Source organism: Vicugna pacos, chromosome 9 (assembly GCF_048564905.1).
Source record: "Vicugna pacos chromosome 9, VicPac4, whole genome shotgun sequence".
NCBI classification, from domain to species: domain Eukaryota; kingdom Metazoa; phylum Chordata; class Mammalia; order Artiodactyla; family Camelidae; genus Vicugna; species Vicugna pacos.
Window position 1 is genome coordinate 62,028,641 of NC_132995.1, and position 25,256 is coordinate 62,053,896.

Sequence of the window (25,256 nt, forward strand, 5' to 3'; positions counted from 1 at the left end):
AACTTTTTTAAGTGAGCCACTTGTGAAATCAGTGCAGATGGTCTTGTTCCCAGCCTTGTAAGCGTGGAAGTGGAGTGTGTAGATCATCCTGCAGGTGGCCGTCATGCTCTGTCCTCAAACCACAAGTACTGCTTGCTTGGGTTGTTTAGCCCTGGAGCTGGGAGGTGAGTAAACCTGGTGAAGGAAGCATTCTTGAAGAGGTGATGCAGTGAATTACATGTCTGAATCCAGCCACTTTTCTAGGTCCTTCTGCAAGATACTTTGGAGACATATTTGTAAGAATAAGAATGTGAGGTCTCTTGCCCCCTAAAGCCTCCTATTTCCTCTCCCCTCCTGCCTCAGGAGGGGCCCAGAGTACCAGAGATGCTCAGAGAGTTCCCAGCCACTGCCCCTCCTCTCTCCCAGCCCCAACCGCTGGAGACCTCTGGGGAACAGAAAGGTGGAGCTTCTCTTTTCCATGCAGGGGAGTATCACGCAGGTTTATAAATCAATAAATCAAAATAGACAACTTGACATTCTGAGGCAGAACTTCCATTCAATCATCTTTCTGTCCTACAGTCCCCAGTGGACCCAACAAGAGGATGGATGGCTTAAGCCCAGTTACAGCAAGAGCAGCTGGGGTCAAAGACCAGGCCCATCTGGCAAGCCTCCTGGGGGGTGTGCCCATCTACGCAGCTGCAGGAAGTACTCTTGCTGGTGGAGCTGGCATAGAGACCGTCGGACTTTCCGGCACAGAATCCACTGGGAGCTTCAGTGACGATGGGGGCCATGCTGGTACCCAGGGAAGAGGTGGGCGCTCTGCAACCTGAAGAGAACAAGAAAAGGTCCCCTTAGGTTCTGGAGCGGACTCCTTTCTCAGGAGAAGTGTTGTGTCTGTAGTATCACTGGGGGTTCCTCTCAGCCAAGGGGTCATCTTATCTGAACCACTGGTTAAAAGCTCTGGGCCTGAATCAGAGCTACCCAAGTTCACAGCCCAGCTCTACCATGAGCGAGGTGACCATGAACAAGTCATTAACTTCTCTGAGCCTCCAGGTCCTTGTAGCAATCGATGTTGCGTAGTGGCTAGACATTTGTGAGGTTTCGCCAAGTCTGGAGTGAGAAAGCATCACTCTGCAAGGTTGCTTTTGTTTAACTGAAGGTTGCCCGGTTGACAGAGGGTGGAAGAAATTCACAGAGGGTGAGAAGGGGTAGATATTTCTAATTAGGCTTTGATTCAGAAGGGAGAAGCAGCGAGGCCCGGGGAGTCATACAAATCAGAGAGAAGACTGCTGCAAAAATGCCTATGGATAGAGGCTCTGAGCATCACGACTCTTTAGGACCTGCCTCCCCGCACTCTGCTCCACTCCTAGCCTAACCACCCAGACAGAATGTAATGGAAGTCCACCATGAGGCCGCGTCACAGGTGTCCAGACCACGTCTCAGGGTCACTCAGCTGCAGAAGGCAATGAGAGGAGCAAAGGTGTGGCCCACTCTCCTCCACGGCGGGCCTGGTTTTACCTTTGGCATTGACACCAGCCTCCCGGTCTGACTGAAATCCCAGTTGGGACGGGTGGCACTGCTGGTCACCCTGCCGGCACACGGCCCAGGGAAGCATGGTGACACCTCCTGCCTAGAGATCGACCGGGTGAGTGTTCAAGGTCTTCTGAAAGATGCTGATCAGATCCTTGCGGACTCTGAGTCCAGATGCATTTAAGGGCAATCTGGGTTCACTGAGAACACAGGAGTGGGGCCTACAGACTTCAATTCAAGTATGGAGGGCTGATGATGGCACACCTGGGGCTGTTATCCGCAGTCTCCTGGACCCTTCCCAGGCCTTTGACTCAGTTGGCCTCTGTCTGAACCCTAGTCATTGACTGCTGAGAACTTGAGGCGTAGACTAACTGGAATTGGACCTGTCTTGAAAGTAATGTAGCTACCAGCTATTCAGCCCTTGCCATGTGCCGGGTGATTAAATCACTTAATCCTCAAAATAACCTTTGAGACAGATGCTGTTACTGTCATGTATTTTACAGGCCGGGGAAACTGAGACTTAAGGGACTTAGATAAAATACCTCAGAAGCAGAGCTGAGATCCAAGCAGAGACAGCCTGCCTCTGGGACCTGGGTTCTTCTGCTCTACTGACCCTCACCCCACCCCCACCCCCATCAAAGCTCACATAGGATCCTTCTTTGGCAGAACCTTGAAGCATCTCCTTAAGGGGTTTGCCTGGCGTTGGGGTGAAGGAAAGGCTGACGAGCGTTCTTCTCCAATCCCAGCTAAACAGGAGGCCCTATGCTCCTTAATTTTTTCCTGGATGTTGGCAAAGCCAATGGTTCTCTCCTCACAGCAGGTTTGAGAGAGGAATCCATAGAGTTCAGGGCTTGGAGCGCAACACACAGAACGCAGATGAACTCCTGGGCTCTGTGCAAGGCCAGGTTAATGTGTTGCGCAGCTGTCCGTGATAATCAAAGTACCAACAAACACAAATAATGGTTTTGATGTGTCACACACTAACCTGAATGCTTTGCAAGTATTGACTTGCCCCTCATATCTCTGGCAGTAGGCACTCTTACTAAGCCCATTTTTACAGAGAAAACTGGGGCACAGAGAAGGTAAATAAGTTGGTCAAAGTCACACAGCCAGTAAGTTAGTGACAAAGCCAGGCTGTGAACCCAGGCATTCTGACTCCACAGTGGGCTCTTAATTACTCCACTCCTCTGCTCCTCAAGAATGCAAAAGCCAGAGGAAGCAAAGGACACTGACCCAGAGGGAAAAAACCAGAGAGGTGCCCCAAGCCATGTCTACCTTATAGTGGGAAGAGCTGAGCTCTGGGGCAGCAGTAGCGGGCCTTGGGAACTAAGTCCCCCTAGACTCCAGCAGTGCTTGCTACCGCCGTTCCCTCCCATGGACAGCTGATGTTTTCTCAGTGGTAAGGGAGTATTCAGAGCAGCTTTGAAATAAATCCCCATCATCCCACACCCACTGTCCTCCGGATCACGTAGCCATCTCGAAGCCCCTCCTCTGCAGAGATCCTGGTGCTGCCACCATTTAGATATATGACCTTACGTTCCCCGAGCTGCAGTCAGCTCATCTGCAAATTGGGCTTATATGCCTCCTTCAGAAGCCATGAGGATTAACTATGCAAACAAAAGTATTATTCAAACCTAGCCTTTGAGGTTATTGTGAAATCATATTTGTTAAAAGTATAAATCATCTTGGGGAGTGATATTTACTGTATGGAAATTATACCACAACAAAAAGCTGTTTTTTAAAAAGAGTATAAATCAGATTTTAATGCTTGGCTCTTTTACATATTTAGAAATATGATATGCAGGCCTCCATTTGTACCCAAGCCCCGGGCCCCACAAATGGTGGGACAGGACTGCCTTATACCACAGGGTCAAAGATTGCACGAATGAGGCCACACTGGCTAGAACAAAATGCTTTTTTTTAATCATGCCCCAGGACAACAAGTCAGCAGCGGGAGGAGAACAAAGCGAGGCCCGGCCCGAGGCCTGAGAGAAAGCCAAGGGGCAGCTTGGGAGGAGACACATCCGGAGGGCCTCTTCTAACCGCTGGGAATCTCACACGAGCACCCCCGCAGAGGCAGCAGCCTGCAAGGTCACCTTGTCTGCTCAGCTGTAACTTAAGCCTGGATATAAAAGACTATTTCAAAGCCCAAGTCAGTAACCTGAGGCCTGAATCAAGTTAGGAAACCATAGATGCCCACAGCTGGAAGGCTGCTGCCCATTCACCTAGGAGATTTCAAATTGTTCTGGGCCCTTCTCCAGGACGGCGTGGCCCATCCTCTCCAGTGATCCCATCCACTGCCCATCCACTGCCTGCAGTGATCCCCAGTCTCCTGCTCCTCCACCACAAAGGATGTCAGCACGGCTGGTTGGTCAGCGACGGCTCTCACCTGCACTGAGGGTATACATACGGTTCACCTCGGGAACCTGGGACCCAGGGGTGGAGCAGCAGCCAAACCACCTGCCGTTATGGCAACAGGTAAGCTTGGTCATCGGGAACGACCAGGAGACCTCCTGAATGTCTAGACTAAGAGTAAGATCACCTGTGGATGGGGGGAGGGAGGGAACATTAACAATGACTGAGACTGGCTTTCTCTTCAGTGGGTCAGGGGCATAGAGTCGGACTTGTTCTGATTTAGAAAACTAAGCGTGCTGATGCTTTTGCAATGAGGAATTTGAGTGGAGTCGATGTTTACTCTACATGACAAGAAAGTCTCCGGCTCAGATTGTACTCAGTAAATGGTAGCCAAATTATCACCTGTACTGTTTCAAAAGTCTGTGGGAAGCCCATCAGAAGGATGCAACCAGCCTAAGTGATAAGGAAACAAGGCAGAAGGTCCGAAGGAACATAAGAATGGATCGATCAAATATGAAGATGCTCTCCCCCAGTCTCCTGTGTCCTGTTCTGCCCGGCTCTCTGTCCACTCCCAGCCTGTCCTGGTCTGTTACATTCACAGGGAGCCAAGGCTTCTCTTGACACCTTGAATAAGGGTGTAAGGGCCCTGGTTGCAGAATTCGTCAGTGAAGTCATCTATGTCAATAGACCACATCATGGCCCCTCCCCAGTTTAGATCCTTTAGGCATTGAACCTGACAGAGGAACAGAAGGGCATATAGAGGTTAGAAGAGGACCTTAGAGGGCTATGACTGAAGTTCAGTTCAGATGAAGATCTGAGCTTAGAAGTAGACTTATGGCTTATGGAGTTAGGGACTCCCTGAAGGGAACGGTTGCTCAGGGAGGCTTATAAGATGAAGAGAGGTCCAGCCACTATTAACCACGTCTCATGGAGGAACTATACTGCAGGACCAGTGTTCTTGGAGGCTCTGAAACACTGGAGGCTCCAGGATGAGCAGTAAAAACTAGGAAGCCACTAGCAAGCTTTAAATTGTAATTAGGTTGTCAGTTACACTGATGCCTTTGTCACGCTCTAAGCCTAGAAGGCAAACAAACATCTTAGCAAGGTCTAAAGATTTATAGGCTGAGAAATCTGGAGGCTCCTAGAAAGGCAGTCCATGAGGAGGAATGAAGGAAGGGTTTGCCCTGAGATGATCAATGAGGCAGGTAACTATATGGACTCCAGTGTCTCCTTTGTTCCCTCTCTCTCGTCCTCATTCCTACCTTCTCTCCATTCCTCACTTCTCCCCTTAGTCTTAATTCCTTCTTGCATCCTTTCCACCTTTCCTGCCTGTACCATAGGTGATACTAGACTTGGGCCAACAAAGGTCAATGGATCCCATCATAGAATGGAGCCCCCAAGGCTTCTCTCCCTCCACACAGGGTATTGAGGCATTTAACGAACACCCCATTCTTCACCCAAATGAGTGCTCTGCCCCAGAGCCTCTTGCCTACTCACCTTGGTCTCCCCACTCTCCACATCATCATAGCCCACCCACTGGTTCCCCTTGACTGCACAGGGGACCTGCTAATCCTGGGGCCTCGTGATCTTGGCTCCTTGCAGGAACTGGCAGATTTGGCAGGGGGAAGAAGAGCAAGAGAGTCAGTAATGAGCTCTTCTTAAAATGTATTGAGATCGAAAGGGCAAGTAAGCCCACGAGGGTCTTGCAGACAGTATCAGAATCTTTACCCCAGGAATCAGTGAGAGAAAAGATATACGGATGACATGCAGATACAACATACGGAAGGGATGGCCCAAGGTGAGCCCTTGGGAATTGTTGGTACTAAGGCCTCATCAGGAGGAGCCACAAAGAGCTAGAGGTCAGACAGTACTTGAGTTCCACATCAGAATTCTGCACTGACCAGTAAATCTCTCAGTTTCTTCATTTGCAAAATGGAAATAACTATAATAATGTCTCCTATATACTTACCTTACAATACTGTTGTTAGGACCAAATGAACTAATACGTGTTAAGGGGGAAAAAACAGCCTTGAGAAGAGTGAAGTGCTTTACAAGAATGTGGCATTATAATGACCATCATCATCATTTCCCGCCTGTAGACCATCTCCACTTCAATCCCACTGCTCTCCCTCTGCCCTTTCCCATTCCTGGTGTGCCTGTCTTGGGATCCCCGTTTCTATCATCAGCTATTTTCTCTTTCTGTTAGCATAGTAAGAGCTACTAAAAAAAGATAAATCTTCAGTGGGGGAAAAAATGCTTTTGAAGGTCTTACAGAAAATTCATTCTGGATTGCTTACTCTTTTTAGATTAGTTCCACTCATTCTTGCCTCAATGAGGGTTGAAAATTGGAAGTTGAATATTGAAGCAAATATCAATTGTTAAAGTTAGAATGATCTAGGGTGATAAAGTGAACAATTAAATTAAATTTTCTATGAGATAGGGGACTGTGTATCCAGTGGTCCATACTAAAATCCTACCAGCAGATTCTGAGCAGTGATGTTTCTTATCTCTTATGTTAAAAGGGTTGTTGCTATCAACATAGAGCAACCTAGGTCAGCTTCTCTCCCTCCCTTCAAAGTCAGGCACCCTGAGATTCAGTGAGGACTCTCACATGGTGACCCATGCTCCTTTCCCTTTGCCAACTGAACTGATGGTGTCTCAAACATTCCCCTGTGTGATATGAGAGAAAAAATTGAATACTACACTCATTGAGCACCTCAGTGGATGCCAAGTCCCTCAGCACAGGTTCATGGCATGACCACGCCAGTGATAGGAGGCCAGACTAGGACTCCTAGGGGAAACCAAGGTGTAGAATATCATTCTTTCCTTACCTAATCAAACTCCTACCCATCCTTCAAGGTCCAGCGTGTATGTCTCCTCTTCTATGGAGCCTTCCTCAGTCACCCATCTCTGAACTCATGGCCCTCCACATTGGCCACTCATTGGCCACTTACTCACATCTTGTTTCTCAATACCGAGATAATTTGATCAACTATTATAGTTATGCTCTTTTAAACTCTTCTTTAATTACTTATATTTGTATTCTACATTTTTTCACCTTGGCAGCAAGCTTTTTGGGACAAGGATGAATAATTACTTATTTCTAGATCCCACAGTACATAATCTTTGAGATATGGGAGTGTCCCAAGAGTTTCTGTTGGTTGAATTATAGCTTGATTCTTAGTGTTTCCTATGCTTAAAAAAATTTTTTTTCCAGACTGAAGGGCAGAAGGAAACGATGGTCTAAAATTAGCTGAACGCCTTTGATCATTATCTCTGAGATGCTAAGTCTATCTGACTTCTGGGCAGAATATGACACATTTGATCACTCCTTTCTTCTCGAAACACCCACTTCTCTGGCACAGAACTGTATGGGCTCCTCCTACCCCCTTGTTGATCTTGTCAGTTTCTTAATGGGCTCCGTTTCCTCTGCCTGTCCCTTAGGTGCAGAAAGTCCTCAGGTTTTGTCTCTCCTCACATGTGCTTTGGCTTCAAATACCACTTTCATGCTGATGATTTTAGGATCTACATCTCTAGCACAGACTGGCCTCCTGTGATCCAAACCCATTCACCTAACAGCTCACTTTTTATCTACATGTCTCACAGGCGTTTGGATTTCCCACTTACTCCTCAAACTCAGAACATCCAAAACTGATCTCATGATTGGGACCAATGGCCATTTCTGCTGCTTCACTTGTCTTCCCCAACTCAGTAAAAATGCCATTGCCATCCACTTACTTGCCCAAGTCAAAAAACTGGGGTAGTCTCCCTTTTTCAATCTCCCATCCCCATTTCTCACTAGTTCCATCTCCTCTTCAGATTTCAGCTAATGTCACTTCCTCCAGGAAGCATTTCCTGACCCCCTCTCCCAATTCAGAGTGAGGATCTCCTTCACCAATTTCTTGATCTGATAGCTGTTATCAATCATCTGCCTCCCTGCAGAAACTCCTGCAGTCAAGAGAAGCCTTTCTATGGTGGATTTTACAAAATCCTGCTGAAAGGCTTCTGCTAACTCCTTTGAAAAACAAAACAAAAGAAAAAACACAAGAGGTCAGTTCCCCTCCCAGAGTACAGTGTTAAGGTTCTTGCCAGATATGAAGTTTCTAGAACAACATTAGATGGAAAGATCCTGCCTTGTGCTCAGGAAATTGATTAGGCAGGACCACCAGTCTCATGGTACCCAGGAAAAACTATCTGGGTTTCCTCCTAACAGATTTTCTGATCTATCTGATAGGACATCTATGAGGCTATTATAGTAATCAGAAGATTCTAGAGCCCCATACTCATTTTTCATGGGCAATTGCTTTGTTCTGGTGTTGTTTATTTATTGTGGATGGAGGCTCTGTTCTTTGATGGCCTTGCCCTAAACTAGAACCGAGGGTTTTTCCTCCATCAGTGGGGGCTTCCAACCAGAACCAATCTCTTCCTTTTTCTTTCCTGGTGTGGCCATGGGTTCTGCTTGTTAAGGTACTGAGTGTACCATGGAGTTTGTCTTACATGAATCAGCACAGTGAAATGAGTGTCGTCTTTCAGATCTGGGCAGATCCAGCTTATATGAAGCCCATTAAAGTCATGGTTCCTCAGAAAGAGGATGACAGAGTTGATAAATTCCAAGTGTGACGTAGAATTGACCATGGGATACTTGGCTTTTCCTTTAGGTGCAAAGAATCCAGAGGCCTTGTAATTTCCACATTTTCTTTAAGGATCATGCACCACTTTCGTGATTAGGAAGAAAACACAACGAATGTCACTTTAAGTGTTTGGATGTGCCCTGGAACATTAGAGAAGAACCGGGGCTTGGTCCTGTTTTTCTGTTGTATTTTATTTTATTTTTACATATGAAAAGCTGCACGTAATTAATGTACACAACTTGATGAGTTAGGAGATGAGTACACTCATGAAGCCATCACCACAATCAATGCCAGAAACCTACCCATCACCCCCAAAAGCTTCTTCCATCCCTATAGTTATTATCATCACTATTTTGTGATATGAACATTTAACGTAAGACCTGTTCTTGTAACAGATTTTTAAGTCTACAATACAGAATCATTAATTGTCTATACTAGACAGGAGGTCTCCAGGACTTATTCATCTGTGTAATGAAAACTTTGTACACTTGACAAATGCCTCCTTGGTTCCTCCTCCTCCTAGCCCAGGGCAACTACCATTCCAGTCTCCATTTCTATGAGTTTGACTATTTTAGATTCATTTCAAAAGTGGTACCATGTAGGATTTGTTCTTCTGTGTCTGACTTATTTAACTTAGCATAATGTCCTTCATGTTCCTCCATGATGTCACAAATGACAGGGTTTCCCTTTTTTAAGGCTGAATAATGTTCCAGTGTACATATAAACCACATTTTCTTTATCTGTTCATCTGTTGATGAAAGTTGTTTCTTTGTTTCAGCTATTGTGAATAATATCGCAATGAATATGGAAATGCAGGATCTTTGAGATCCTGATTTCAGTTCCTTTGGATAGATACCCAGAAGAGGAATTCCTGCACTATATGGTAGTTCTATCTTTAATTTTTTGAGGAGCCTCCATACTGTTTTCCATAGTGGCTGCACCAATTTATGTTCTTACCAACCATGTACAAGTGTTTCTTTTTCTCCATATCCTCCCAAACATTTGTTGTCTTTTGATTTTTGTAATAAACGTCATCTTAAGCATGAGGTGAGGGCATCTCTCTTGGTGCTGTGTAGGCCTGGGGGACAGGGGACACAGATAAAGTAAGACGGTCCTCCTACCCTCTTCAGTGCATCCTTTTTCATTTCTGTGTTCCACCCAGGTTCTGTAACCTCTCACCTGGTTTCTGGAGCTCTTATGCAGGTTTTTCATCCATGAATGATTGTTAAATTGGTGTTTTTATAGGGTGGTGAAGGCTGGAAACATCTCTTCCATTTTGCTGATTCAGTTATTTTTTAACATTTACTGTAAACTTGATCTGTCAAGAGTTCATTCCTACCCACTCTGATTCTCAGTGGCTCCAGAAGCTACAGAACCTGGATCAGTCTGAAAATCACTCAGCTCATCCCGCTGAGAGGGGGCCAAGAAAACAGTATGGAAATCTCAAGTTTTCTCCTGGTTTCTTCAGTGAGGTTCACAAATATAGCAGAGGAAAATATTAATATTGGGCATAGTATCAATATTATGCATGCAAATGTGTTCATTCTCCTTGCAAATTAAAATTAAAATGAGACTTTGGAAAGTCTTTATGTTCATTCATTCACCTGTTTGTTTAGGAGAAAACAGTATGGAGATCTGAGGATTTATATAGAAAATCAGTGTGTTTGGTTTTGGGATGCATACAGAGCTTTGTACTTTGTGAAACTAGGATAAATCAGTGGTTCCCAAATAGCTGTCATTGGACCAGGGCGAAACTAGCTGCAGTCAGAGGTAGGGAGCCTGGAAAAAGCTAAAATTTGAGTTTATTCTAAGCGAATCAGTCTAGAGTTGGAACTTGATAAAGTAAGGGCTTACTATAAGAATTAGAATTAGATTTCAATAGTTTTAGTAGAAAAAAGATTTCCTAGGACTTTTCAGCTACTTATAATTAGTCAAATAAACTAGATTAAGTGATGAGATCTTACAGAAATTTTCTAGCACTTAATGAAAGATTTTCCGTCACAGGGCAACCAAGATGTGAAAAATAACTAACCATGTGATTGATCATTGGATATTGATGCTTCCAGGTTTCCCAGGCTAAAATCTACACCCAGCATAATGTCTGAATGTGCAGCTTTTAGCCATTCATTTTCTGAGGGTCCTTGAGCTGTAGTCAGTCAGAAACAAAAGTGACTCCAAGGATTATCCTTTCCAGCAGCTTTTACTCTGAGCTCCGTAGAGTCTGGCGTTCCCTGGATTCCCATGAAAGGCAGCCTGGTGAGAACAGATGGTTCCAGGCACCCATACCAGCTTCAGCCAGTTCATGTTTATGTGTGTACACATGGCGCTTCTCTTAATTTGCATTTGAAGAAAGTGTTCTGAAATATTCAAAACAACAACAAAAATTTTGAAACCTACCTTTCAATTTTAATTTCCTCCTTTTAGAGAAGAGAAACTCTTGGCCCACTAATGCTTAACTAAACTTTACAATAGGTATGTCTGTATAGGAAAAACGTAGTCTATATAGGGTTCAGGGAGGTCCTCTCCAGTGGCATGTTCCGGGCATTCACTCATGGTCCCAGAACTTATTATACCCTATGGATAAGGTGAGACTATTGTATATGCTAAATAGAGCATCAACTTTTAAATTGTATAAAAGAAAATCAATTTAAAACAGATTAATGGACTGTTTATGTCAGCTACTTTATAAATATTATTATGGCATGGTTTCTCATAACTTGTGTCCTTTGTGACAGAGACAAACGCATTAACAAATTGTTCTTTTTTACCGAAAACTGAAAATTTGAATAAAAATTATAATTGTACCAAACTTACAGTGCAACAAAACTCTGAAGAATATGAAAGTATATAAGAAAGTGTATAAAGCAGAAAATGTAAGTACCTACTCATTCTCTAAAGAAATCACTGTCATAGTTTGGCATGTATCACTCTTAATCCTTCTCCCCACTCTATGCATGCACGAACACACGCACGTTAACAATTAAAGCATCCTTATGTGTCACCAATCAAGATACACCAATTTACAGGCCCTTTCAACAGCTACAATTCTCCACTGACAGGTATTTTAGTTGCTTCTGACTTTCACAATTACAGTCAATACTGCAGTGAGATGAGTTTGCACACAAAAACGTGCGTTTACTACTTCTGCACCACTCTTCGAAACATTCTTGTTTATACTCCCTCCAACAGTCTGTGATGTGGGTCTGTTACTCCCATTCTCACAAATAATAGTTATTGTCAGGCCTTTATATCTTCTATATTAAAAAAAAGATGCCTTATACTAATTTATATTAGAATTAAAAGTTGAGCAATTATTTTATTTATGTATTGGCCAAGGCTATTTCTCCTCTGAGTTGCCTGCCCATTCATATTGGATTGTCTGTCCATCTTTTTGGTATTGCTTTTTAGTTTTTTTTTTTTTGGTATTATATAAATTCATCTTTTCTCTCATATTTAATTTTCCCCATTTTGTTCACTTCATCTTTTGTTTATATTCTCTTTGTGCCATTAAGAAAATACTTTTTTTAAAGTCTGATCTGTTGATCTTCATTTATAGCTTCTGCATCTAACTGGGGAAAGAGGAGGTAGGTGAGAGCTATGTCCACGCAGGATAAAGCAGCAGAGAATGAAATATGCACAGCGCAGCAGTGCAAACAGAGGGAGGGCTGTAGCTAGAAGGTGACTGCAGTGCCCCGGTAGGAACCAGGCTGGCTTCCTCCAGAAAGAATGCTTTCAGTGGGATTAGAAAGCGGGTCTGGGCTTGACTCTGGTGCAGAAGAAGAGCCGGAAGCATGCATTGCTGCAGACCTCAGGGAAGTCCTGAGGTGGGAGCAAGAGTGAGTGGGAGCCTTAATGGGCATCACAGGAACTGAGGATCACCCAAAGTGGGAGTGTGATGTTGTCCATTTTTGTTACAATGCCAGGTTTAAACGCCAACTCTGGGTCATCTTGATTTACAGGGACGTAGGAAGGCAAGATCTAGCTCTGTTTCAAACCCCAGGGAAGACCTGAATCCCTAAAGCTGGAAAAAAACTATACTTCTTAACCCAAGGTTTGGTCAGAAATGTTTTTTAGGGATTTAAGGAAAAGATTCAACACCCAGTTCTGCCAGAGGAGGAAATAAAAATGAAGGATGACTTTTTATTAGTCAGTGAGGGACGTGAGGCACTGTCACTGGTCCAGGGAGAATTCCGGGCTCAGATCCCTGCAGCGCGGCTGAAGCACCACCAGCCAGCCTGGACCGGGAGAGAGCCGCGGCAGCAGGAGGCCAGAAGCAGCGCCCTCTTGTGGTGGTTGGTAGGTGGCTCAGTACCTGGGCTTGCGTCCTGAGAAGGTGCTGTGTCCCCCAACCTCTCAGTCTCTTCTTGGGATAGAGATGTCTTAGAAAAACAGAGAGGATGAATAGGGGGAAAGGAATGAATCCATCACCTGGCTCACTGTGGAAATAGGTATGGACCAAAAAGGGGGTGGGAACAGAGGCACAACACCAGGGGAAAATGCAAAGCAAGGGTGAAGAAGTGTTCTGTTCTAAATACGGCAAAATGAGTTTTTCTGGTTTGCCTCAACTTGCAGACATTCCTGAGGCTTGGCGCCTCCCCACCTTGCTTTCTGGGACCTGGTTCAGGCCTAAACCTGGTGTAACAGAAAGGGGCTTTTGTTAATGGGCCTCAAGGCAGAGGAAGAGACAGGCTCTTGCAGCATATGTCAGCCTGGGGACACACGGGATGTGTGCTAAGAAAGGCCTGTCTACAAGGCAGGACACGGAGGGAGGTCAAATGAGGCCAAGTATCCACGCAGAGAAGAGGGGCCAGGACAGGTTCACAGAGAGATATTTGCTCTCTGGTGAGAGGAGTTGCCCTGTGAGACACCCAGAGGGCCTAAATAGAAAGACTCAGCCCAAAATAAGCACTAGAGAGGGGGTGGGGGGAAAGGTTGAGCTCAGTGGTAGAGCCCATGCTTAGCATGCATGAGGTCCTGGGTTCAATCTCCAGCACCTCCATTAAAAATAAAATAAAATAAAATAAAAAAATTTTAAAGTACTAAGGTGGAAGGAAACAAACTGAAGGAGACACTCAATTACCCACCTGTCTGAGAGCCCCTTCTGCATGAGAAATTAACTGTCAAACTTGAGCCAAAAATGTCTTGCACAGTCTTCTGGACTTTGTGTGTGAGACTGAACTATGGTGAAGTCATTGAGTCATAGACCCTAGCCCTTCCCCCTCTCCACTAAGTGGAAATGTGAGGTCATGACTGTTTCTCGCTCCCCACCGTACCTTCAGGACTTGTTGCAAACAAAACAGAATCTCAGTATGTCACCGTTAAATAGACAAGTGTAAGAATAAGTGAACAGGTCATTCATCTGTGCCCTTCCAGCCAGCCCTTGTCCACAGCAGGTCCACTTGGTAGTGCATCATTGATAAACAGATGAATGAACGAGAGATCTTTGCGAGCCCAGGTTGGTGGTTATTAAGCTGGCGGTAAGCTCAAAGATGTTACATACAGGCTTGTATAGGTTGAACCACTGGTGGGAACTTGAATCAAATACAGGATGTGGGCTGCGCGCTTCTTGCCTTCCTATTTTAGAGGGTGGGGGTTGAGCACTGAAAGTGCCTCTGATTTGTTAGTGGGCCCCTTGCAGGGGCTGCCAGAGCTGCAGAATTGAAAGCTGGGGGAGGAAGGAGGAAAAGCAGGATGTAAGCCCCAGCTGGAGATAAAAAGGAAGCTGTTGTGAGGCGCTCATGCCATAGATAGTGGAGCCAGATTCCTGGAGGGGGCCTGAGATAAATAATCACACAGCATCTGCCCATGGGCCTGCCGCAGCTCTTTGTAGACGTAAGCCAGGGAAGAGGGAAGTTCTTTATAGAGCAAGGATGATAAGAGGACCTCCCCTGTGGGTTGGTCTGTGAGGACTCATGTTGGCTGTGCGTGTGAAACTTCTAGCACTGTGCCTGGATCTGAATGTACACTCAGTAAATAACTAATGTTATTTTCCAATGCATTCTGGATGCTCATTTCAATTTTCTGCCACACTGGTAAAGAAGGGAAGTGGAGAGTTGTGAGGAGTTAGAACTGGTGTATGGGGTGACCTTCCGTGGAGTCATCACCCACTGCCTGACCCGGCGGCCCTGGCTGCAGGGAACCTGGCCTGGACGTGCCTGCCAAAGCCCAGTGGTGGTTCCCTATGTCACAGGTTAGGTTCCACAGTAACAGATGTGGAGTCGCAGCCTGGGCACAAGTCATTTATCAGGAATCATCACCTGTGAAAAGGAGGGAGAAGGGGCAGGACTGGGCGGGGGGCAAAGCTGAGTGGCGATGCAGCCCTGACAGAGCTTCAGCCAACCTGGCCAGGAGCTTGAGAACGAGTGGAGTCCATCTGAGTCATCCTGCTTCAGATTAAAATGCCTAGGCCTTTATCCTGCTACCTAATTTAGTCCCCAGATGTGAGTCGCCCTCCTAAGGGTGTGACCTGGGGCTAGAGGGCTATCTGTACCTGAGGCCGACCCTGAAAAGCAGCAGCAGGAGGTGTCTGCCAACGCCAGTCCCTAGAACGAGTGCTCCCAGAGCAAAGAGGCTTTTTCTTGGTGACCCTCTGCCCCTCGGGGCCTGACACACAGAGGCAGGTGTTTAGCACTCTGCTGATTTTCGGGTGAATCCCATTTGCTTAAGTGTTGCTGTTCACAGCACCATTTCCTAGACATGGGTTCATTGTGTTGCATGTTGATGTGAGGGGCCTTTGGAGCAAATATGAGGCAGATGTCACAGTGGGGAGGATCACATAGCTCATCTCACTGGCTCATGGTGGAGTGGGTCTCAGCCCTTCTAAATGGTCTGTTACACTTGGGCCTGGAAGACCTTTCCCAGCTAGTCTGAAATAGGGCATGGGGAGGTATTGGAGGGGAGCAGGCTGAAGAAGTCAGTATTCTGTTAGAAGACAGGGACTGGGGGAAGTGAAGGCTAAGAGGAGCTAAGCTGGGGGCAAATGGTATGATTTGAGCATAAAGAACAGCCTGAGAATGCAAAACACCTGGCCGCTCCTAGTAACAATGGCAGCTTTGTCACAGGCAAATGATCTCCTCGCTCTGAGTTTCAGTTCCTTTATCACGTGCCAATGTGCTCGCACTCAACTCATATCCTAGTAACTAGCATAGAGGCTGAAGTGCACAACACATTTCAGAAGGGTTTGTGGCCACTTCCAGTCACAACTAAGTAGCCAACTAGAAAACGAGATGAAACATGTGAAACCACTGTTTTCAGACAGCAGGCAGCGTGCAGTGCATGGCTGTGAACCCCAAGAGAAGGAAAACCAATGAGGTGAGCAATACTGCTCCCCCAGATTTCTGCCTTGGGACAGTTTCCAGACTGCAACACAAGGAAGGGGGACCTATGCAGAGCATGACCTGAGAGGACAAAGATTGGCATTGAAAGAGGCTGGGATGTATGGATTAATGCAACAGAATACCAGAGACAAGGGAGCAGTAGAGAAAAAGAGCTTCAGAAATCTGTGTGATTCCCCTGGGTCTCGGGGTGAATGCAAAGCTGTACATACAAAGGGTGAAACCCCAGAGGGATGGGCAAAATTCCATCACCAAAGGAAAACACAGCACCGCGGAGCTGAGAGCTGACCAGCCACGAGAGCTTGCACAAGGCTGGGAGACACTGATGTAGGACTGGCCAGGGTGGAAAGTCTTGGTTGAGCAGTTGGAAAATTAAACTGGGACCTCAGAAGTTTCAATGCTTAGTAAAGGGCACACTGGCCCTAAAGACAGCTTCCCTAACAAAGCCTGAACACAAGCTGCAAATCATTCAAGCCCCAATCTGCCGGTAAACTGACCACCTGCCAACAGAATCTACACATTTGATGACATAAGAGTTACAGCAGTCAGCATCCAATAAAACGTGGCTAGATACAGGAAAGTACAGGAAACATGACTAATAACCAGGAAGGAAATGTGTCAATAGAAATACACCTAGAAATGACAGAGATTGACACACAAGGGCCTTAAAGCAGCTACGTTAAATACGTTCAAGGACTTAAAGGGAAACATGAATATAATTGCCAACTGAAGACTGTCACTCGCTACCTGGCATTAGCCAGTGCAGTCACCGACCTGCAGCACACCTTGAAAGGAGTTCAGGCTGGAGATCAGGAATGAGGTCCTCTGTGCTCTGGGAAAACGGGCAGAACAGGCCTTCAGACAGTTAAATATTTTCAAGAGAAAATTTTATGAACCCGGATTCTTGCATCTTCCCATACTTAGAAAAACATTAATCATTAACTGAGATATCTGATCCTCGTGACTAGTAGCAACCATCTACCGAGATGTGTGCTTGGTTACATGGACCCCTTCTCCAGAATCACGTGTATACTGACCTCCCCCTTGCCTCCTCAGAGCAGGTCCTCAGAGCTGTGTGAGAGGCTGCCTCCCGGGCTGTCGTCCTCAGTAAGTCCCCAGATAAAACCGAAAATTCACATCTTTCGCATTGTGCATTTTTATTTCAGTCTTTTTTTTTTTCATGATGAACAGAGAAATAGAAACCATGAGGGGAAAAAAGGAAACTCAAGAGCTGAAAAATACAAAATTCAATGTGATCAATTCACTGGACGGGCGTACAAGTAGATCCCGAAGGGGGAAACCCCGGCAAACCTGAAGGCGGAGAAACAGCAGCTGTCTAACACCGGGAGCTGCATCATGCAGGTGACTTTTAGGTCGTTCTAAGAAGTTCAGCTTCTACTCTGAGTAACGTGAATGTCATTGGAGGGTTTTGATAAGAGGGGCGAGACCATCTGACTTACATTTTATGGAATCACTTTGGCTGCTGTGTTGAGAATAGACTGAAGAGGCAAAAGGTTAGACACAGATGGCCTGTCAAGAGAATATCACAATATTCTGTGTGAGAGATGCTGGTGGCTTAAACCACGTTAGTAACAGCAGGGGAAATGGGAAGTTGTTGAAATTTGGGATATATTTTGATGGCAGAGCAGATGGGATTTTTTTCATGCACTAAATTGGGAATCAAAAATGATGTCAAAATGTATATACTGAGCCATTAACTGTGTCTGGAGAGCAAAACCTATGTATCAGTCAGGACTGCACTTAGATATGTATGACAGAAAACCTAAGGAGGCTTATTTGTTTCACATAACTGGTTAGACCAAGGCTGGTCAGCTACTCCAGGTTACAATTATTACCCCAGGCTCTTGCTATCTTTCTATTAAACCATACTTATCAGATTATATCTTTGTCCTTTCTCTTGTGCCTCATGGTCCCAAAATGGCTGCTGTACTTCCAGGCATAATGTCAGTGTTCCAGGAAAGAAGCAATGGCAAAGGGACAAAAGGGGCCCTGCCAGTTGAGTTTGTCCCTTTTTACCCAAGAAAGCAAAAACTTTCCTGGAAGCCACATCCAGCAAACTTCCCCTCATATCTCATTGGGTCAGGTAGCCAACCTTAGGAGAATGAGAGTACTATGTGCGCTCTAGGCAAACTGCAATTCACTCCTTATGGCCAGAAGAAGGGATCTTCTCTCTGTAAAGTCAAAGGATTTCTACTGGTAGCTGACCACATCCAGGTTCTATTAGCAGAGCAGAAGGGCCATGCTGCAGGAAGAATGTTAGGTTGGTGATGGACAATTTCTATCATTGATTGCTTTTTGTGATTTTGTTACACACCCCCCTCCAAGTGTCTGGCAAATGTATACAATAAACATGTACTTGCTGTAATGTTGGCAGGCTGGCATAGAGATTTTGAAAGACTTCATAAACAAGAAAGAAAGACATAAGAGGGAGAGGGAGGGGAGAAAGGGGGGCATTTTGGTTTCAGATTGCTAAAAAAATGACCTGTGAGGGGAGCAATGCACTGGGGACTCATGAAGTCTGAAGAGATGGTAGGCCAGGTTGGCCATCTCATTCATTTTAGGTTACCTTGAGGAACAAAGGAAGTGTAGAGTGAATAACCAATATAGTAACCATGAGAAAAAAAATGCATGTTATATTAAAGCCGAAGGCAGAATCCCCTTTGGAGAAGAACTTTTGTTGTTGTTAGCAGAACACTTGCAGAATCACTCCATTCTGGAAAGTTAGGTCTCAGGATCTGGTTTAGAGAGCAAAAAAAAATGAACCAAAGAAAACAAAATAGCTTTGCAAAATAAAGTAAGAAAAATCTTGAGTTCTGATTGGCTGTACAAGAGGCGACAGAAATGGATCCTGGGAACTGGGAAGGAAAGGGGCAAAATGAAAATTGATGGGGGACAGTTATGCAACCCTCACAGCCAATGCGTTATTTGCCCCCTCCCTACATAGCTTTCAAGTGGCAGAGCCAGGATTGATTGATTGATTGATTTAAAATCTCATTCTTTGAATTTTATTTTTACATTTTGAATTTCAACATTATTAAGGCATAATTGACATACAATTGTAGTAAACTTAAACTATATGTCATGGTGGTTTGATATATATATATATACACAGTAAAAGGATTCTTTCCATGTAGTTAACGCACACATCACCTCAAATATTTATCTTTTTTTTTGTGTGTGAGAACACATAGTTTCTACTCTCTTCAAAAATATCAATTATACAGTAAGTGTTGTCAACTATAGTCACCGTATTCAACATTAGATCCTCAAAAAGAACAAAATACCTAGAAATAAACTTAATCAAGGTGGTTACCTATACTCTGAAAACTGGAAAACATTGATGAAGAAAATTAAAATTGAAGATGATACAAAGAAATGGAAAGATAGCTTGTGCTCTTGGATTCGAAGAATAAACATTATCAAAATGGCCACACTACCCAAAGGAATCTACAGCTTCAATGCAACCCCTGTCAAAATACTCATGACATTCTTTACAGAACTAGAACAAACAATTCCAAAATTCATATGGAACCATAAAAGACTCTGAACAGCCAAAGCAATCTTTTGCAGGTCTTTTTTTCCCTCTTCTTTTTGTTCTCTTTTCTTATGGTTTGATGCCTAGAGAAGTTCCTTTAACATTTGTTGTAAAGCTGGTTTGGTGGTGCTGAATTCTTTTAGCTTTTGTTTATCTGTGAAGAATTTGATTTCTCTATCAAATCTGAATGAGAGCCTTGCTGGATAGAGCGTTCTTGGTTGTAAGTTTTTCCCTTTCATCACTTTAAACATATCTTGCCATTCCCTTCTGGCCTGTAGAGTTTCTGCTGAAAAATCAGCTGATAACCTTATGGGAGCCCCCTTGTATGTTATTTGTTGCTTTTCTCTTGCTAATTTTAATATTTTCTCCTTATCCTTAATTTTTGTCAATTTGATGACTATGTGCATTGGTGTTTTCTTCTTTGGGTTGATCCTCTGTGGAAGTCTCTGTGCTTCCTGGACTTGGATGACTGTTTCCTTTCCCAAGTTGGGGAAGTTTCTGGTTATTAAGAGCCAGGATTTAAACGCAGGAATTCAAAGCCCAGTGTGCCTTCTGCCTGCAGCACCCCACCACCCTACCCTCAGTCAGCAGGACGGAGTTCCAGTTTGAACTGGGAAGCAGTTGGCTGATCATTCACAAACTCTCCATCTCCAGCTATGGAAAGACTGTGAGGTGAAGGCCCACCTCAGTCGTGAACTGAAGTATCACGTGCTCCGGCAGGAAGCCCCATTATGACCTTGGGGAACAGACAGTTTCCTCCGGTTAGTGTTGTGGGTGAAGGTTCCACCTCCTTCCCCAGAGCAAGCTGGTAAACAACCTTAGCCCCTCCTCCCACCCCTAGACCTGCAACCAGGACTGTTGCTAGAGCAACTGATTCTTTCCATTTCCTGATAAGCAGGGGACTGGTATCTGGGCCCCCTGTGGAATAAGTACCAATTTGAGTTTGGTTTCTTTTGTGCGCTGTTACAGAGAAAAAAAGAGAAAGAAAGCAAAAGGAAAACAAAACAGGTTTTAACTGCACAGCCCCATTCACCACGGGAAGCTGATACTCGTGGTTTCTCAGGTATTCACATCTTGATTGCTGCTCAGACCTCACACCCTTCGTGTGGTCCATGAGCATGCTGAGTACTGCTCCATTCTGCTTCCTCTCAGCTGCAGGGACACAAGAGAGCTCTGTTAAACATACCTCTGATGTAAGTGGCAACCGTATTAACACAGATATCCCAATTACTCAAAGCATTTTTGTAACTAAAATCCCCCTTGGTCTTCACAGGAAGCCTGCTGTTTATGTTGGGTGTGAAAGCTCCTCTGAGCACTGAGATGCTACTGCCTTGGAGCCAGGTTCAGGTTTGTGTAGTTCAATCCGCAGCACCAACCAAGGTACCTGGGACACAGGAAAGACTCAGGAAATGAGAGCTGTGAGAAAAAGTGTTACAGTGAGATGTGAAACGAGAGGAGTGGTGATATGATGAAGTAGGTTGCGGCTTTTTTCAGCTCTTAGAGAAGTCTGATATGGGCATCCACTGAGGCTGAGGCTGGTCCTTATTTTTGGGTCAGTGTGTAAATCCCAAGAGGGTGAACTCCCCGAGGGCACTGAGTTTGAGCAGCTCTGTTCAGCAGAGTCCACTTTGGGGACAGGTGTCAATTTGGTATGTATAGCTAAATAGACATGTGGGCACCTATGTGAGTTCATGTGTACATACACACCTATGTGCATCTATCTCTTTAAAAATGACTGAGACACAAGACAAAATAATATTTTCTGCAGAGGCCAAAGGAAGGGAGAAGAGAGCAGTCTCTGAGACCCAAGTGGGCAGCCTTGGTCGTGAGGGGAATGCCAGTCCTGCCTCCAGCCTTTCTACCCAACCATCTTTCTCACTTCCCTTCAGGTCCCTGCCCATTATGACCTTCCTCCTTTTTCCACACGATGTCTTTCAAAGCCTTTCATCATTTCCTTAGCTTCCCCTACTCGATGGTCATGGTCAAGGTTGTTTGGCACAGTTCCCTTCTGAGCCAGGCAGGGGCAAGGGGAGAGGAAGGGACTCAGGGTGTGGGTTTGTACCTTCTTGGGCTCTGTTCTCAGGGTGACCATGGGTAGTTGGTGGTTGATGTCATTAATCAGTCAATGAACAAGTATTTACTGATGTCTGTGTTCCAAGGCTGTGCTCATTGCTCTCTCTAGTATCTGCTCATTAAGGGGGAAAAAGAGAAAAAAAATTGAAGACAGTTATCCATCAGATCCCTTCCTTGAGCTGAAGATAGGGGCTTGGACACTCAAGTCCCAGGTTCTTATCCTGATAGTCGCTAATCAATTGTATAATAACAAGGCTAAACACACACACACACACACACACACACACACACACACACACACACACACGGCCTGGGAGGCCAAAGACTAAGTTTTCAAGACGGGGATTTTCCTGCTGCTGAAACCATGCCTGCAGTGGTGGCAGCCCTTGACAGGGACAGCCTGGGGCATAGGATGCCTCCGATAGTGTCTCTTCTGACTTGACATTCTACAATTCTAGGTTCTTTCTGTCAAGACCTGGCAAGAATATAGTTAACGAGACAAGTGAGATGTAGAGAAAGAAAAAGGGTGTGGAATAAAGGGATTTTACTGTGGTCAATAAATAAGGACATTTCATTGCAATTTGTTCATTTCATTGCATTTCATTCCAAATTCATTGCATTTCATTCAATTCATTGCATTTCACTGCAAGGAGAAGAGAAGCTCAAATGAGCCAGTCAAAACTCATGTGGAAGACATCTCAGTAAACATGTTATAAAAGATCACTGTTCAAAATATCAAAAAGGTGATAGAAGATGCACTAAACTGGAAGAAAAGGTATAGGGTTGAGAAGACTATAAGAAGAGTTAAGCTTATTAATTTATGGCTCATCTAGAGTAATTTTAGATTTACTGCGTAAGCCTTGTTTAGCCATCTCAAACCAAACTTTGACTCTGAAATGTTAGTTACTGTAGTCATGGGACAGAGATGGTTTTTAAGTTTCCCTCAGTGGGACGAGAAAAATATGTAGTTCCGGGGAAATGTACAAGTAGACAAGGAGGCAATAAATAGATGAATGTAGGATCAGTACTTTGGGTAAATTGTGTTCATTCAGGTAAAGTAATGTATCTTCATGGTGCTGGTTTGGTTCTGTTCTGTCCACTTGCCACACATTTCGCAGGTAGATATGTTTGATTTACAAGACTCGTTTACACGTTTAGGAGATGTGATTGTTGGATTAATATGTCTTCCCTGCCAGAAATTTGCATAGTTGGAGAACTCAGTCGTTTTGCACTTCTAAATGTAGAAATGTCTAAGGATCTTCGATGAATTACAAAGCCATGCATGATCTTCATGTAGGGGCCCCTTCTTTTCCTGCTACAACGGTGAATGGGGGGCTTATTTCCCTATAATTTCTGTAGAATTATCTGCCTTATCTCTAAGGGGTCATTCACATCGCTGAGGACTTTTAGTAGCTGTGACTTCTCTTATGATGAGCTTCTGTCCCATACATGAAAAAGCAACAATAAGAATAGCAACAAAACCCAAACTGACTGGGGAATTCCTCGGTGTGGAAGGTAGGGCAGTTTAGGAGCAGCAAGCAGACTGGCCTGACTGTAATCACACAAGATATCTGTCCTAGGACATCGTGGGAAGCTTTGAGGACCAGATCACTTGTCAGCTCAAGAACCTAGAGATAAGGTTCCCATCCTAGTGGGAATTTAAAGTTTCACTTTACCTGCTGTGTGACCTTGGGCAAATTTCTTAGCATCTCTGAACCTGTTTTGTCATCTGCCAAGCAGAGCTAGTAACACCTAGCTCAAAGGGTTATTAGTAATGCTGATTTGCAATAATATTTGTAAAGTGCTTAGCATAGTTCCTGGAACATATAAAGAGCTCAATCCATGGGAACTGTCTGTTCCTATTAAGTGAATGGCCAAAGAGGACTAAGAAACTCCTAAGTTATTATCAAGGTGTTGGGACAGTAGTTCGGCTCATCAAATACATACTAACCATGAACTAATGTCATAGTCATAGCACTGGGGTTTATTCATATTTGTTCAACAAACATTTATTAAGCAGATGTTTTTTAGGGACATTGGTTTTGCCTGTTGGTTGTTCAGAGCCCTGACTAGTACTGAAAAGACACCTCCAAATTCTTACACTTTTGTTCTTTTTCTTCTGAGTGTATTCTGTATTCAGAGAGGTTTTTAAAAAGGAGATAGAGCTAAGTGAAAGAAGCCAGCCTGAAAATGCTACATGCTGTATGATTCCAATTCTATGACATCCTGGAAATGGCAAAACTATGGAGACAGTAAAAAGACCAGTGGTTGCCAGGGGTTCCAGGGAGGGAAGGAGGCATGGATAGGTGGAATACAGGGGATTTTTAGCGCCGTGAAACCATTCCATGTGATGCTGCAATGGTGGAGACATGTCATTATGTATTTGTCAAAACTCAGAATTCACAAGACAAAGAGCAAACCCTAATGTTAACTATGGAATTTAGTTAATAATAGTGTATCAGTATTGGCTCATCAATTGTAACAAATGTACTGCACTTATGTGAGATGCTAATAATTGGCAAAACTATGTGTGAGGGTCGAAGTGAGGGAATATGTAAGAATTCTCTGTACTTTCCATTCAATTTTTCTTAAACCTAAAATTGTTCTAAAAATTAGTCTATTCGCTAAAAAAAAAAAAGGAATTAGAAATTTCACTACCCATTTTGTCCCCTAGTCCTACCTCCTAAAGATTAAATTCGATTCCACAGGCTGGAAGGCAGGTTTTTTCATCATGTCCCTGAAACATACTGTGTTTCTCTTAATCCCAGCATCTCTACATTATAATATCCTTCCCACAAGAATGCAAATGCTTAGTCATCTTTATGAGATCACATCAGTCTTCTGTTCAGACCTCCCAACGGCTTCCCATTCCAAGCGCTTTGTGTGAATTAACTCATTTAATCCTTAAAACAACACTGTGAGGGGTCTTGTCTCCATCAAATACGAGAAAACTGAATCACAGAGAGGTTAAGAAACGTGTCCAATGTAATGGAGCTGGTAACTGGCAGAGCTGGGATAGCCTCCTAAGTGGGCTGGCTCCAGAGTTTGCAGAAAAGTACCAGAAAACCCCAAAATGTTTTGAGTTGCAGGCCACACACATTTTGGGGTGGTGAAATCATTTTAGGGTGCCTTATATAAGCATATTTTTAAAAAATTCAATAATAGAATGGAAGAAAAAAGAGGAATTCCCTTGCACATAGTCGAAGTATTGTTTTGTGAAACTTTTGTGTTTTTTGGATACGACCTGTCTGTACGTGTGTTTGTGCTGAGTGCCGTGTAAAACGTATTTGAAAAGCTCATTGCATTAATCTGCAAGGAGCGTTGTTACCTCAGGTAATAAGAAGCACAGAGCTGAGGCAGCGCCAGGCTCCTGCCAGCCCAGTCATACCTGGATCCCGCCTGTTACTCTGCGAGCTGGTTCGTCCTGTTCTGCTGCATGTGCTGGCTTCATCTCAGCAGGTCCTGTCATCATATCCAAACTGAGTGATGTCCAGAGGTGGAAAAACACCATCCCTTCTAGAGAAATCTATGCCAGAAGTCTTCGGCAGATTTCCCCTTGACCAGGGTAGACACTTCCTTACCTCTCACTGGGCCAGAGCTAAGTCACATGCCCACTTTAAATCATTCGTGAGAAAGGAGACTAGGACTGCTATGATCAGATTCCACTGATCTGATAAAACTCTGAATAAAGATTTCCAGCAAAGACAAAAGTCACAATGGTGGGGGCAGGGTATAGCTCGGTGGTAGAGTGCATGCTTATCACGCATGAGGTCCTGGGTTCAATCCCCAGTAACTCCA

At 44.4% G+C, this 25,256-nt stretch overlaps 1 protein-coding gene and 1 non-coding gene across 2 annotated transcripts; one reads left to right on the forward strand and one right to left on the reverse strand.

The window, feature by feature from the left end:
• Positions 1–4,459: 4,459 nt before the first annotated feature.
• On the reverse strand, positions 4,460–8,823 carry LOC102530925 (chitinase-3-like protein 2). Its single transcript, XM_006220208.2, is given in 5 exon segments — positions 4,460–4,597; positions 5,362–5,476; positions 7,725–7,879; positions 8,362–8,560; positions 8,798–8,823. Coding segments are annotated over 5 exon segments (633 nt in total).
• Positions 8,824–25,180: 16,357 nt separating this feature from the next.
• TRNAD-AUC (transfer RNA aspartic acid (anticodon AUC)) lies at positions 25,181–25,256 on the forward strand. Its single transcript has one exon. It is a non-coding gene; the product is annotated as a tRNA-Asp (tRNA).